The sequence below is a fragment of the Panthera leo genome, chromosome B3, assembly GCF_018350215.1.
Source record: "Panthera leo isolate Ple1 chromosome B3, P.leo_Ple1_pat1.1, whole genome shotgun sequence".
Taxonomy (NCBI): domain Eukaryota; kingdom Metazoa; phylum Chordata; class Mammalia; order Carnivora; family Felidae; genus Panthera; species Panthera leo.
In genome coordinates this window covers 133,032,606-133,046,211 of record NC_056684.1, presented here as the reverse complement: position 1 = coordinate 133,046,211, position 13,606 = coordinate 133,032,606, and the positions used below count along the sequence as shown (strand labels likewise).

Below are 13,606 nucleotides of genomic sequence, written 5' to 3'. Positions count from 1 at the left end.
CTGACAGTAGCGAGCCCGATGTGGGGCTCGAACTCACAAATGGCGAGATCACGACCTGAGCCAAAGTCTGACGCTTCACTGACTGAGCCACCCAGGAGCCCCTGCTTTTTGTTTGTTTATTCATTTGTTTTGTAGATTCTACATAGAAGTGAAATCGTGTGGTATTTTTGTTTCTCTGACTTCACTTAGCATGATAGCCCTTTCGGTCCATTTATGTTGTCCCAAATGGCAAGATCTCATCCTTCTTTATGGCCATCCTTTTTTAAGCCTCAGAACCAGGATCTGAGCTCAGGCAGTCTAGCTTCAAAACCCGTGCTCTTTTTTTCTTAATTTATTCTTCTATTTTTGAGAGAGAAAGCGGAAGTGGGGCAGGGGCAGAGAGATGGGGGGACAGACGATCCGAAGTGGGCTCTGCACTGACAGCAGCGAGCCCGATGCAGGGCTCAAACTCATGAACCGTGAGATCATGGCTTGAGCCACCCAGGCACCCCCAAAACACGTGCTCTTAAATACTCCTCTTGGCTGCTGCTCTTTAGAATCCTAGCTCTGACTTTGTCACTCTTGTTCGGAGCTCTCTACTGTCTGTCTGTGGCTGTTAGGAGAAGCCCAAACTCTGACACCTTTTGAAGGCCCCTAACCTCTCCAGCTTCCTTTTGCCCCCACTTGCTCTCCCTCCCAGGGGTCCAGACATAATAGCTTGCTGTTTCCCAGAGCCCTGTGTTTGCACTTTCGGGCCTTTGTAGCAGCCATTTCCTCTGCCCAGACTCTCCCTAGCAGATTACCCTCATCCTTCAGGTCTTGACGGACATGTTCTCCCAGGCAGCTTTCTCTGACCCATACCTGGTTGGGACCATGTGCTCTCCTTGTACCCCGTGTATTTTCTTTATCTTGACATTTGTCACAGTGTGTGTGACTGCCAGTGTGTCAGTACCCTGAGAGTTGGGTTGGTTTTGTCTTGTTTGCTTTGTGTTCCTAGCTTCTAGAAATAAAAAATAAAAATAAAATAAAATATGCTGAATGAAAGGAAAGAGAGACTTAGAGATTAAGTATTTTGTTAAGAGTTGCCCAACCGGTAAACGGTAAGGCCAGTATTTGAACACAGCTCCTTCTGACTCAAAAACTTGTGTTCTGAGTCACACTGTGATACTAGAATGTTGGGGGTTGGGTTGTTTAAACATTACTTTTGGGATCCCTGGGTTCTCTTCAAATTGTAGGTTAACTCTGTAGAAGGGCTGACTTTGGTTAGGTTCTCTGTAATCACCTTAAACTCAGTGCTTAGCCATGTTTGCTGGAGCTTTCTGAACAAATGTTTCCTCCCTCAGTTTCCTTGTCAGGAAATAAAGGTTTCGATCAAAATGAAGAGCTTGACTCAGTCTTACTAAAGGGACAATCCCCTTCCCTAATATATATGTTCGTTTGTTATACTCAGCCTTAGAAATGCCTTTTTGAATGATGCCTGGAGGGGTGGTGCTCACCTGAGTTCACTTAAACCAGTGAATCAGTGCTATTTTATTACAATAGAATGGGGAGGGGGTGAACTTGGATATTTCATCCAGTTGTGATTCAAAAAATGTTAAAAAAAATTTTAAATCTTTTCGTGGTGATTTCCTCATCCCTGTATCTAGTGGAATTGAATTAAAGCATTTTCACTAGTGATGGAGAGATACCATTATATAATAAACTTGTGATAAAAAGAATGTCAACTTAGTGATGATTCATTATATAATTTTCTGTAAAATTACACATGCTGTGGTTCTTCTAGATACCTGCCTGGGTTTTGTTCGGCAATAGTTTTTTTTTTTGTTGTTGTTTATTTTTTTTTTAATTTGTTTATCTGGAGGGAGAGAGTGCGTGCATTTGATTAGGGTACAGTCACAGAGAGGGAGAGAGAGAGAATCCCAAGCAGGCTCTGTGATGTCGGTGCAGAATCGGACACGGGGCTCAAACTCACAAACTGTGAGAACATGACCTGAGCTGAAATCAAGAGTCAGATGCTTTACCGACTGAGCCAGCCAGGCTCTAAAGCTCCTAAAGTGGTTTTTTGCCTGATGCTTCCATGCTTCCTTTTTTAGGAGTGTGTGTGTGTGTGTGTGTGTGTGTGTGTGTGTGTGTGTGTGTAGCAGAGTGCTCATTTCCAGGCAGGTTCAACCTATGCTTATTTACTAGCCTGCAGGGACAAAAGGTTGGTCAGCCAGTCAGCTTCTCCATTTAAACCCAAGCATGTTGTATCCTGCTCAACCTGTCTGTAATATGTTACATCCTGCATGGTGTTGATGTAATTATCTAAATACATAATATTTGTTGATATAATTATCTAAATACATATTTGACTTCTGTCAAAGGAACTTGTAAATTGTGAGGATGTAAGTAAATATAGAAAAAGACTGCATTCTGATTAATAAAGCATTGTTTAATCTCAGATAACTTTCTCCAGGATTCCATATAACCAAAATTTAATTTCACAATGCACATGTGTTATGTGAACAGTAAGGTTATGATTAAGTATAAATACCATATGAGCAGAGAGACCTGGCCTGCCTTAGTCACACTCTACCCCGAAAGCCTAGGACTGTGCCTGGCCACATAGTGGGTATTCGGTACTTTATTCTTTAATGATTCAATCTCCATTTGCAGTGAACACTGGAAGAATTAAAATGGTTGTACTTTATACCTAGATAATGGCATGCTTTTGACAATCTCATATTGCTTCAGTTCAACTGGGGATACAAAGATAGGAAGATATGGCTCAGATCTTCACTCATTTTGTTTTTTCAACAAATATTTATTGATCCCAGTTGCTTTGTGCCAAGGCCCTGTGCTAGGGGTTGGGAATACAGGAGTGAGTAGTCATGACCTCTGCCCTCATGTTGCATTTAGCTTGGAAAGGAAGGAATAGGAGGAGGGTGGGAGCTGAAAACTCGGATGTAAGAGTTGTAAACCAATTTCCTTATTTGGCAAAGTATTTTTGTCTTTTTCTTTTTTTCATTCTCTGTACTATCACAGGAATCATTACTAATCCGGTCTCTGTAAAGATTTTCTTTAGACAGTCTTTTTTTTTTCTTTTAATGTTTGTTTATTTGGGGGGGGGGCGGGAAGAGCAGAGAGAGAGAGAGGGGGACTAGAGGATTCAAAATGGGCTCAGTGCTGACAGCAGAGAGCGCGTTGCGGGGCTCCAACTTCAAACTGTGAGATCATGACCCAAGCTGGAGTCAGGTGCTTAACCAACTGAGCCACCCAGGCGCCCCTGGTCCCTGTAAGGATTTGAGCTGTGGACCTTAGAATGAAGTGGGAAGACGGCCCCGCAGGTAATGAGATCACAGGATGAAAATCACCACGGTAGCCCCGTGTACCAGTTGCAGGGAGACTTCAGGAAAGCCAGCTCCTTCGTTGAGGAAGTGAAGAGTTGCACCACGGTGCATGGTGGAGAGAACTGGGCAGAGTGCAGGTCGAGGCTTGGGTGTGTGCCTTTGGCCAGAGGACTGGACTTCTTCGGACCTCCCATGTTGTTCTGTAAATGAGGGAGTGGTGCCCGGGCTGTGCTCTGGAGAGCTTTCTCAGACCTGCCCCCTCCCTCTGAACCCCAGGAAGCATCCCTGCTTTTGCTGTTCTGCAGGTTAGGCTTCTCGGGAAGATTTTGTTTGAGCGGCGTTTTCTTTAGCTAAAAAAAAGTTTTAAAATCCCTCAACTGATTATCTTCAAAATTCCTGCATGCCTAACATCCAGTGATGATTACTTCTAATATTCCATGCATGTTCACTGCTAATGTGCTACCAGGACCAAAAAAAAAAAAAAAAAAAAAAAAAAAGCAGTAGCAGTAACTTGTCAGGTAGAAATACCATTTGCCCCAACGAAAGGTCATTTGATTGAGATGAAGGTCACAGAGAAGGTCAGTTATGATTTGGGTTAGAACCCCAAGCGTTTTAGTTCTGTAAGCATTACTTTTTTTCCCCCAGTGGTCTCATTTGGCAAAGCCTTGATTGTTTCCTTAAAAACCCTTTTTCTTATTTTTGGAGGACTTCTGAAGGACTTTGGAGAGTTACACACTTTATGTTGTTTTGACCTCTGTGTTTCTTTACATTTCCTCCACGCTGTCCTCACTGTCTCAAATATTTATGTAAAATATGTAATATGTATATGTATGTAAAATATATGTTGAGAGCATCTCTCTTTGCATATTGCTTGTTCCGTCTTTTCTTGCTTTTCCTTTGTTCATGACACAATGCGGTTGTTTTGGCAATAATCATGATCTCAGTGAGCTACAGAAACTTTTCACATACCTCTTGCCAGGGATCAGATCCAGACCGCAGAAGGAAAAGGAAACAGTAGGAAAGAGACTGCACGAACAGCTGTGTAGCCCTCAGTGGGTATGACCTTACAAATTACCTAATTCCTTTGAGCTTTAGTTTCCTTCTGTACAATATAGATTGTAATACCTCCCAAAGAAGATTGTTTTGATGCTTAAAAGGTATAACAAGAATGTAAAGTGCTTTACCTGGTGTTTAGCCTACAGTAGGCACTTAAAGAGTTACAATCCTTCTCTTTCCCTTTTGTTTTAATGTCCCTTTCCTCCTTAGGAATTTTCCTCCCTCCCTCCCTGTCTCCCCTCTTTTCCACAAATATTTATTAAACGCCTCCTGATGTTATGCGAGGCATTGCTCATGGTCCCATGGATACAGCAGTTGAGTAAAACAAAGTACCTGTCATCACGGGGCACACATTCTGTTCCTTCCTCCTAAGATGCAGTAACCATCAGGGACTAGAACAAAGAATATGTAAAGCACTCTGCCAACCCAATACTAAAAAGACAACCCAATTAAAAAATGGGCAAAGTATTTGACTATTTCTGTTCAAATATTAGCCAATAAACACATGAAAAGATGCTTAACATCATTAGTCACCAGAGAAATGGAAACCAGCAGCACAATGAGAAAAGACATCACACCTACTAGGATGACTATAATCTAAAACACAGACGGTAACAAGTTGCCAAGGATTTGGAGAAATTAGAATCCTTCTACATTGTTAATGGGAACGTAAACTGGTGCAGCCAATTTGGAAACCAGTCTGGCATTTCCTTAAAATGCTAAGCATGAGTTACCACATGACCCGGCAATTCTGGGTGTCTAGCCAAGAGAAATGAAAACATATGTCCATATAAAACTTGTACATGAATGTTTATAGCTGCATTGTTCATAATAACCAAAAAAGGGAAACAACCCAAGTGTCCATTAGCTGATCAGTGGACAAAATGTGATCTACCCATAAAATGGAATATTATTTGGCGATAAAAAGGAATGGGTACTAATACATGCTACAGTATGGATGAACCTTGAAAACATTATGCAAAGTAGAAGAAGCCAGTTACAAAAGACTGTATGCTGTATGATCTCATATGAAATGTCTTGGGGGCGCCTGGGTGACTCAGTCGGTTAAGCATCCGACTCTTAATTTCAGCTTGGGTCATGATCTCGTAGTCGTGAGATCAAGCCCTGTGTTGGACTCTGTGCTGAGTGTGGAGCCTGCTTAAGATTCTCTCCCTCCCTCTCCCCCTCCCCCTCCCTCTCCCCCTCTGTTTGTCTCAAATTAAAAAAAAAAATCATATTGTCCCAAACAGGCAAATTTGTAGAGACAGATTAGTGGTTGCCTGGGGGTGGGAGAGCCAGAGATGAGTGATGGTGACTGCCAATAGGTCTGGGGTTTCTTTTTGGGATGATGAAAATGTTCTAAAATTATGGTGATAATTGAACAATTTATATATATATACACACACACACACACACATATGTGTGTATATACATGTATATATGTGTGTGTATGTACATATATACATAATAAATATCTATGTGTATATATGTACATATATATGCATATACATATATACACATACACAAGCATATATATATACACATATATATATGCACACATATATATGTATGTGTATATATATATATATATATATATATATATAAAATCTAAAACACAGATATTTTTTACTTAAAATATATAAGTAAACCCTATGCCCAACACGGAGCTGGAATTCATGACCCTGGGATTAAGAGTTGCACACTCCAGGGGCACCTGGGCGGCTCAGTCAGTTAAGTGTCTGACTTTGGCTCAGGTCATGATCTCGTGGTTTGTGAGTTTGAGCCCCGCGTTGGACTCTGTGCTGACAGCTCAGAGCCTGGAGCCTGCTTTGGATTCTGTGTCTCCCCCTTTCTTTGTCCCTCCCATGCTCATGCTCTGTCTCCCTCTGTCTCTCAATAATAAATAAATGTTAAAAAAATTTTTTTTAAAAACAGTTGCACACTCCACCGACTTAGCCAGCCAGGTGCCCTGCACAGTTCTAAATATAGTAAAACCTTGGTCTGCAAGTATAATTTGTTCCGGAAACATGGTTGTAATCCACAGCACTTGTGTAGCAAAGTGAATCTCTTCATGAGAAATCATGGAAACTCAGATGATTCCACAACCCCAAAATATTCACATAAATGATACAGTACCATAATATAATACAAAATAATAAAGAAAACATATAAAGAAAAATAAGTTAACCTGTACTTACCTTTGAAAACCTTTGTGGCTGGTGTGAGGGAGACAAGAGAGGAGGATTATTGTGTAGGACGACTTTCACTATCACTAATGGAATCACTGCTGTCTGTTGGCTCAGTGGAATCTTTTTCTGCATGGGGCCATTGTATACACTCACACGGAAGTTGACTACGGTATTAATAAACTCTTGTCATATACTGTATTTAATGTAACTGGCAATAAAGCAGCAGAGGAAAGCGTCTATATCTGCAAGGAGCCTGACCTAGAATGAAGCTAAGCACTCCTAGGCTTACTCTTGAATGGAAAAGCAGAGGACTGTCCGTAGGTGCTTTGAAGTGACAAAAAATACACTAGTACCAGTCGTGGGCACCTTCCAACGTTCTGAAAAATCACTGATTTCTTCCAGACACCATGGCCTGAGACCGAGCGTGGGAGATCACCCACAATCCCTCAGTGAGAGAGAGAGAGAGAGAGAGAGAGAGAGAGAGAGAGGAACCATTGGCTCAGTTGTGATCATGTGACATTCTGAATCACGTACTACTTGTATTGCAAGACACCGTTTGTTTATCAGGTTAAAATTTACTAGAAATGTTTGCTTGTAGGAAACAACCAACAAAACTAAAAGGCAACCAATGGAATGGGAAAAGATATTTGCAAATGACATATCGGACAAAGGGCTAGTATCCAAAATCTATAAAGCGCTCACCAAACTCCACACCCAAAAAACGAATAATCCAGTGAAGAAATGGGCAGAAAACATGAATAGACACTTCTCTAAAGAAGACATCTGGATGGCCAACAGGCACATGAAAAGATGCTCAACGTCGCTCCTCATCAGGGAAATACAAATCAAAACCACACTCAGATATCACCTCACGCCAGTCAGAGTGGCCAAAATGAACAAATCAGGAGACTATAGATGCTGGAGAGGATGTGGAGAAACTGGAACCCTCTTGCACTGTTGGTGGGAATGCAAATTGGTGCAGCCACTCTGGAAAATGGTGTGGAGGTTCCTCAGAAAATTAAAAATAGACCTACCCTAAGACCCAGCAGTAGCACTGCTAGGAATTTACCCAAGGAATACAGGAGTACTGATGCAGAGGGGCACTTGTACCCCAATGTTTATAGCAGCACTCTCAACAATAGCCAAATTGTGGAAAGAGCCTAAATGTCCATCAACTGATGAATGGATAAAGAAATTGTGGTTTATATACACAATGGAGTACTACGTGGCAATGAGCATGAAATATGGCCCTTTGTAGCAACATGGATGGAACTGGAGAGTGTGATGCTAAGTGAAATAAGCCATACAGAGAAAGACAGATACCATATGTTTTCACTCTTATGTGGATCCTGAGAAACTTAACAGGAACCCATGGGGGAGGGGAAGGAAAAAAAAAGGTTAGAGTGGGAGAGAGCCAAAGCATAAGAGACTCTTAAAAACTGAGAACAAACTGAGGGCTGATGGGGGGTGGGAGGGAGGAGAGGGTGGGTGATGGGTATTGAGGAGGGCACCTTTTGGGATGAGCACTGGGTGTTGTATGGAAGCCAATTTGACAATAAATTTCAAAAAAAAAATATTTGCTTGTCTTGCGGAACACTCGCACAACAAGTAACTTGCAATCCAATATTTTACTGTATACTAAAAACCATTGAATTGTACATTTAAAAAGAATGTTTATTTTGAGAGAGAGAATGTGAGCTGGGGGAGGGGCAGAGAGACAGAACCCCAAGCAGGCTCCCCACTGTCAGTGCAGAGCCCGACACAGGGCTTGGATCCACGAACCATGAGATCATGACCTGAGCCGAAATCAAGAATCAGACGCTTAACTGACCGAGCCACCTAGGCGCCCCTTGCATTGTACATTTTAAATGGTGACCCTTATGGTATATAGATGATATCCCAGTATGACTGTTAGGAAGTGCATCTCCTAACTTAGCCATCTCACGGGTTCTTTCTCCTGAGCGCATGAACATGCTCTGGCCTTGTCCTAGAACAAAACAGGACAAAATACAAACCCCCCCAGGAGCCCCCTTGCTGCCACCACCCCAGGGTTTTGTTTTTTTTTTTTTCCTTCACAGCTAAGGCTCCTAAAAGGTTAGAAAATTAGTAATTAAGAAATAGTTCATTCCAGAGGACTTCAAAATTAATGGAGGAAAAATTTTGGACATTTAATCTCACCACCCCCAGAGATAATCATTATTAACATTTTATTTAATTTTAGCATTGGAAAAGTTGACACCTTGTGTTTTTATTTTCAAAGAGGAGTACTGTTTTTTTGTTTTGTTTTTGTTTTTTAAATGTTTATTTTTGAGAGAGGGACAGAGAGAGTGTGAGCGGGGAAGGGGCAGAGAGGGGGACACAGAATCCGAAGCAGGCTTCAGGCTCCCAGCTGTCAGCACAGACCCCGATGCGGGGCTCGAACCCACGAGCGGTGAGATCATGACCTGAGCCGAAGCCAGACGCTTAACCAACTGAGCCACCCAGGTACCCCAAAGAGGAGTACTATTTTAAGGAAAGGTTTATAAGTTAACTTACTAAGAGCAGAATATATTTATTTTTATTTGTATTAAAAAAATTTTTTTAACGTTTATTTATTTTTGAGAGAAAGAAAGAGACAGAGTATGAGCCGGGGAGGGGCCAAGAGACAGGGAGACACAGAATCCGAAGCCGGCTCCAGGCTCTGAGCTGTCAGCACGGAGCCGAAGCGGGGCTCGAACTCGCAAACTGTGGATCATGACCTGAGCCAGAGTCGGACGCTTAGCCGACTGAGCCACCCAGGTGCCCCAAAAACAGAATGTTTTTTAAAGAAAAATATCTTAATCTTCTGTAACAGTATTAAGCATGGCAGGCTTTTGTGCATGCTTTGATTTTTAAACTTTTTGGAATTGTCTGAATCAAATGCCAGGTCATTAAAACCCGGTGCTTTGGAAGCGTTCCTGCTCATTGAAGTGTGGATGGAATCCATAAAGCCTTGTTGCTTTTTAAGCCACGCTTGTTATGTGGCTTTTGCTTAAGCCACAGCCTGCTATCACAAGAGGATTCCAGTCTTAAATATTTTAGAGTGTGTTAAAGCCCCATGCCCTGGGAAATAAAAATTTCATGGATTCCCTTCGGCTTCTGAGGACTGTTCACAATGTCTGGCTGACACTGGCTGTGAATTAGGACGTCAGCTGGTAAGATGGATTGCCTGCTCTAGAAATCCCATCGAGCTCATTTCATTGATCTTTTTTCTTTCGCCTGTGCAGAATTAGACTGGCTGAGCAACCCAAGCTTTTGTGCTGGAGCCATAACCTCTCTGAGCCAACAAACTGAAGGGGCCACAGCCCTGGTTTCTGAAGGGTCACCTCTGACAAGGTAGGTTTTTATGAAAGATGGATTTTCAGTTTTTGTCAGTGTGTAGTCTGTAGCTTAGTTTGAATAATGCTTCTCCGTAAACCCTGTGATAAAAGAGCGAATTAGAACTCTTTTCACTTCAATGAGGTGATCTTTGACTGTTTTTCCTTACCTCATTCCTAAATTCTTTCTATTTTTCCCCCTGCGTTACAGTGGCAAGTGCATGACAGTTACTGCCAATAATTAAGCCCCAAGGGAAACGGCATCATTGTGATTCTTTAAGTAACTTGACTAACCTCATTAGTAACCTTTAGAATATTGTCACTCAGATATCTCTTCAGTTGCATTTTTAGCAGTTTTGGAAAAACAGAAGATGCTGGTGTGGTAGAATGTAGGATAAAATCTCCTGGAAACTTTGGGGAAAGCAGAATGGCACATATCTGGACTAAGCTTTGAAAGAAATTGTTGGGGTGCCTGGGTGGCTCAGTCGGTTAAGCGTCCGACTTCAGCTGAGGTAATGATCTTACAGTACGTGGGTTCGAGCCCTGCGTCGGACTCTGTGCTGACAGCTCAGAGCCTGGAGCCTGCTTTGGATTCTCTCTCTGTCTGTCTTTCTGTCTCTGTCTCTCTCTCTCTGCCCCTCCCCTGTTTGCTCGTGCTCCCTCTCTCTCTCCCCCTCAAAAATAAACATTAAAAAAAGTTTTAAATTTAAAAAAAAAGAAAGAAATTGTTGTAGATCATTGAATTGAGAAATGAGTTCTCTTGCAAATATGGACTAGATGGTCTCATTAATTAAGATGATGAACCCTGGGAAGCCAGGACTCTAAAAGTACAAGAAGCCTTTGGAAATTGAGAATAGTTGATGCGTGAGGCAGTTGTTTGTAGGTGTTTCAGTAAAGCAGAAGAGCTCCTTGGAGCTTTTAAACACAGGGACCAGAATGAAATCTTTTTTTGGGCATTAAGTGATGAAGTTTTGGGGTGATGGTGGGGTGGTCTGGAGCTGACAGCCAAGAACGAACTCTTGAAGACATCTTTGGTGCATAAAGCTGATTTTATTAAAGCATGGGGACAGGACCCACGGGCAGGAAGAGCTGCACTGGGGTCCTGATGGGGAGCTCATTGTATACCCTCGGGTTGGGAGGGGGTCAGGGATAGAGTAAGTCTCTAAGGAATTTTGGAAGCAAGGTTTCCAGGACCTTGAGGGGCTGGCTGTTGCTAGGGAAATGCCGCTTACTACCGCTTAATAAAACCTCAGTCATGAGACCCTTCAGATGTATGGGGGGTGGGGCATAAGCTTGGAGTAGGATTGCCAGCGTCTATCTTGGGGCAGGTGAGATGAGGGAAGTCGACTTACAGGATCCTCGAGGTGGGGATAATGTTAAGCCAAGGTTGTCTTTTGCCCCCAGCAAAGCGTCATCCTGGAGGCAGCTGAGCTCCTAGAGGGAGGTCACCCTGCCAGTTTCAAGGACTTGTCGATGGGTTGTAGGCAGTAAGGGAATTTCAGTTTTCATTTGCCTTAGTGTCCCACATCACCATGGCAAGCACTTAAACACTTTCTCTGTTCTTGGGTAGCCAGGCGTGTCCCAGGCACATCACACATATCCCACGTGGGGGGGCGGGGTGCCGGCCCGTATTTTGCCCTCAGCTTGCCCCACCCTCCCTCATCATTAAGGACATATTGCCTTAATATGTAGGACTGAAAATAAACCTTTTGTAATGTCATTTAAAAAATACTATATTCGATAAAATGACTGGTAGATTACTTTCCTTTAAAAATGTATAGATGTGGGGCACCTGGGTGGCTCCATCAGTTGAACGTCCAGCTGCGGCTCAGGTCATGATCTTGCGGTTCATGAGTTTGAGCCCCACATCTAGGTTTAGAAACTGTTGAAATTAGAATTTCTTCACCTACTGTTGTTTTAGGTCCAACTCTTAAGTCCTTAAGGGGAGCTGTGACCCAGGAAGGCACTGCAGAGTTCCCTTTTACATATTTGCTTATTGACATAGTCTTCTTTCTAATTCTCTTCTGAAAATTATTCTGATGTTGATTTTCCCCAACAGGAGCCCTCTGAAATCAGAGCCTTCGGATGAAAGTGACACTAACAAAAAGCCCAAACAAACAAGCAGAAAAAAGAAGAAAGAGAAAAAGAAGAAAAGGAAGCATCACCACAAGAAAACTAGGAGAAAACACGGCCAGTCCAGTAGCAGTGGGTCTGAGCCAGATAGTGATTCTGAAAAGGATAAAACTTCCAGAAGCATTAGAGACAGTAAAAAGGAATCCGAGAAACCAAAGTAGGTTTTCTGTTCGTAAATACCTATGACTTCAAAGTTTGAATTTTTCCCCTCAGTTGTTGCCACAAATTAGACGTTTGAATGCCTGGTTAGCCACTTAGTCAAATGGAGTCCAAAAGACTCCAAAGAGAGCTCTACCGTTAGGTTAGCATTTAGAAAAGTTTCATTAAAAAAAATTAGAGTCATGATTTTATTTGAGAAAAGTTATTGAGACACAGTAATGGTTGTGTCAAAATCTGATTCAGACAAAAAGTCTTTGGGGTTTTTGAAAGATGGCGGATGGGCCACGCACAGCCTGGGAATATGGGCCACTTTCCTGCGTCGCGTAGGGTCCCATCTGGGAGGGGCTGTTGGCCCCCACACTTCCGATCGCTCGCATCACCCCCACGTGTGCTCGCACACACACACACACACACACACACACACACACACACACACACACACACACTCTTTGGTTGAGGTTAATGTAGCACTTCATCGCTGCCTTTGTCCTTTTCTCCACATTTATTTAGAACCCCTGTTGAAAGTGTGGACCAGCTCGTGACCACAGTGTCTCCTTTCCTGGGGGCTTTACTCCTCCCCACATTTTGCTCCACTGTCTGCGGTGAGCGTGTTGCTCACATTGTCCCACAGCGCGGCGGCTGCACAGGTGCTCACAGCTCCTCTCTGCCTCGTCTCCTGGCCTCCCGCACAGGGAGGCACTTTTCCCTGTGGTGCCTGCGACAGGTGTCGTGTGGTGAAACTACCTGAGTGATTTCTCACTTCACTTTTTTCTTTCCTTTGTTCATATGGGCTAGAAGAGAGAAAATTTAAGACATACTTAAAAAAAAAAAAATGCAGTGCTCTTAAGAAGTTTTGACTCTTAGGGATGATTTGCTTTCATCGTATGCTTAGAAGTCTCACTGATGGTCAGTGAGAGCTCTGTGTTGGAGTAAGTCTGGACTCTGGCCCATAGAGTTGCCATCAGACAGGCAGACGCTGCCGTCTTCCTGGGTCCTTCTGCCATCAGACCGTGGAGAACGTTGCAGGCCTCCGTGGCTCAGAAGACACAGATTGATTTAGCTTTCTCTGTGTCTCGGGTGCTATACCTGTAACCCACGTTTGCTCTAGGAGGGGAGAATAAGGGAATCCAGCAAAAGGGCTCTGAATTTGACTGAATTTCTGTGGGCAGGAATCACTCCCGTCTTGCTTGCCATTGTGTTCTCTCAGCGCTTGGCACAGGGCCTGGTACGTAGTAAGCGCTCAATACAGTTTTGTTACGTGAATGAGTGAATTACTGATATTTTTGCTTTCAGTATGTCTTCAAAGAAAAATACATTAATCATCGTTTCTTCTGAAAACTCACCGTTAGCTACCTGTCCTTTTTTTTCCTACCGTCGAGGAAAGTGAATTTTAAAGGATTTCTTGAACCCACACAGGAACTACTGT

General features: G+C 42.9%; 1 protein-coding gene across 3 annotated transcripts in view; it reads left to right on the top strand.

Moving 5' to 3' along the window:
* Window positions 1-13,606, top strand: part of NRDE2 (NRDE-2, necessary for RNA interference, domain containing) — a 51,906-nt gene that overhangs the window by 3,929 nt on the left and 34,371 nt on the right. For all 3 annotated transcript variants that reach the window (XM_042944071.1, XM_042944070.1, XM_042944072.1), the window contains exons 2-3: window positions 9,799-9,907; window positions 11,948-12,178. In XM_042944071.1, the coding sequence (XP_042800005.1) occupies window positions 9,799-9,907; window positions 11,948-12,178 (340 nt within the window). The remainder of the gene's footprint in view (window positions 1-9,798; window positions 9,908-11,947; window positions 12,179-13,606) is intronic.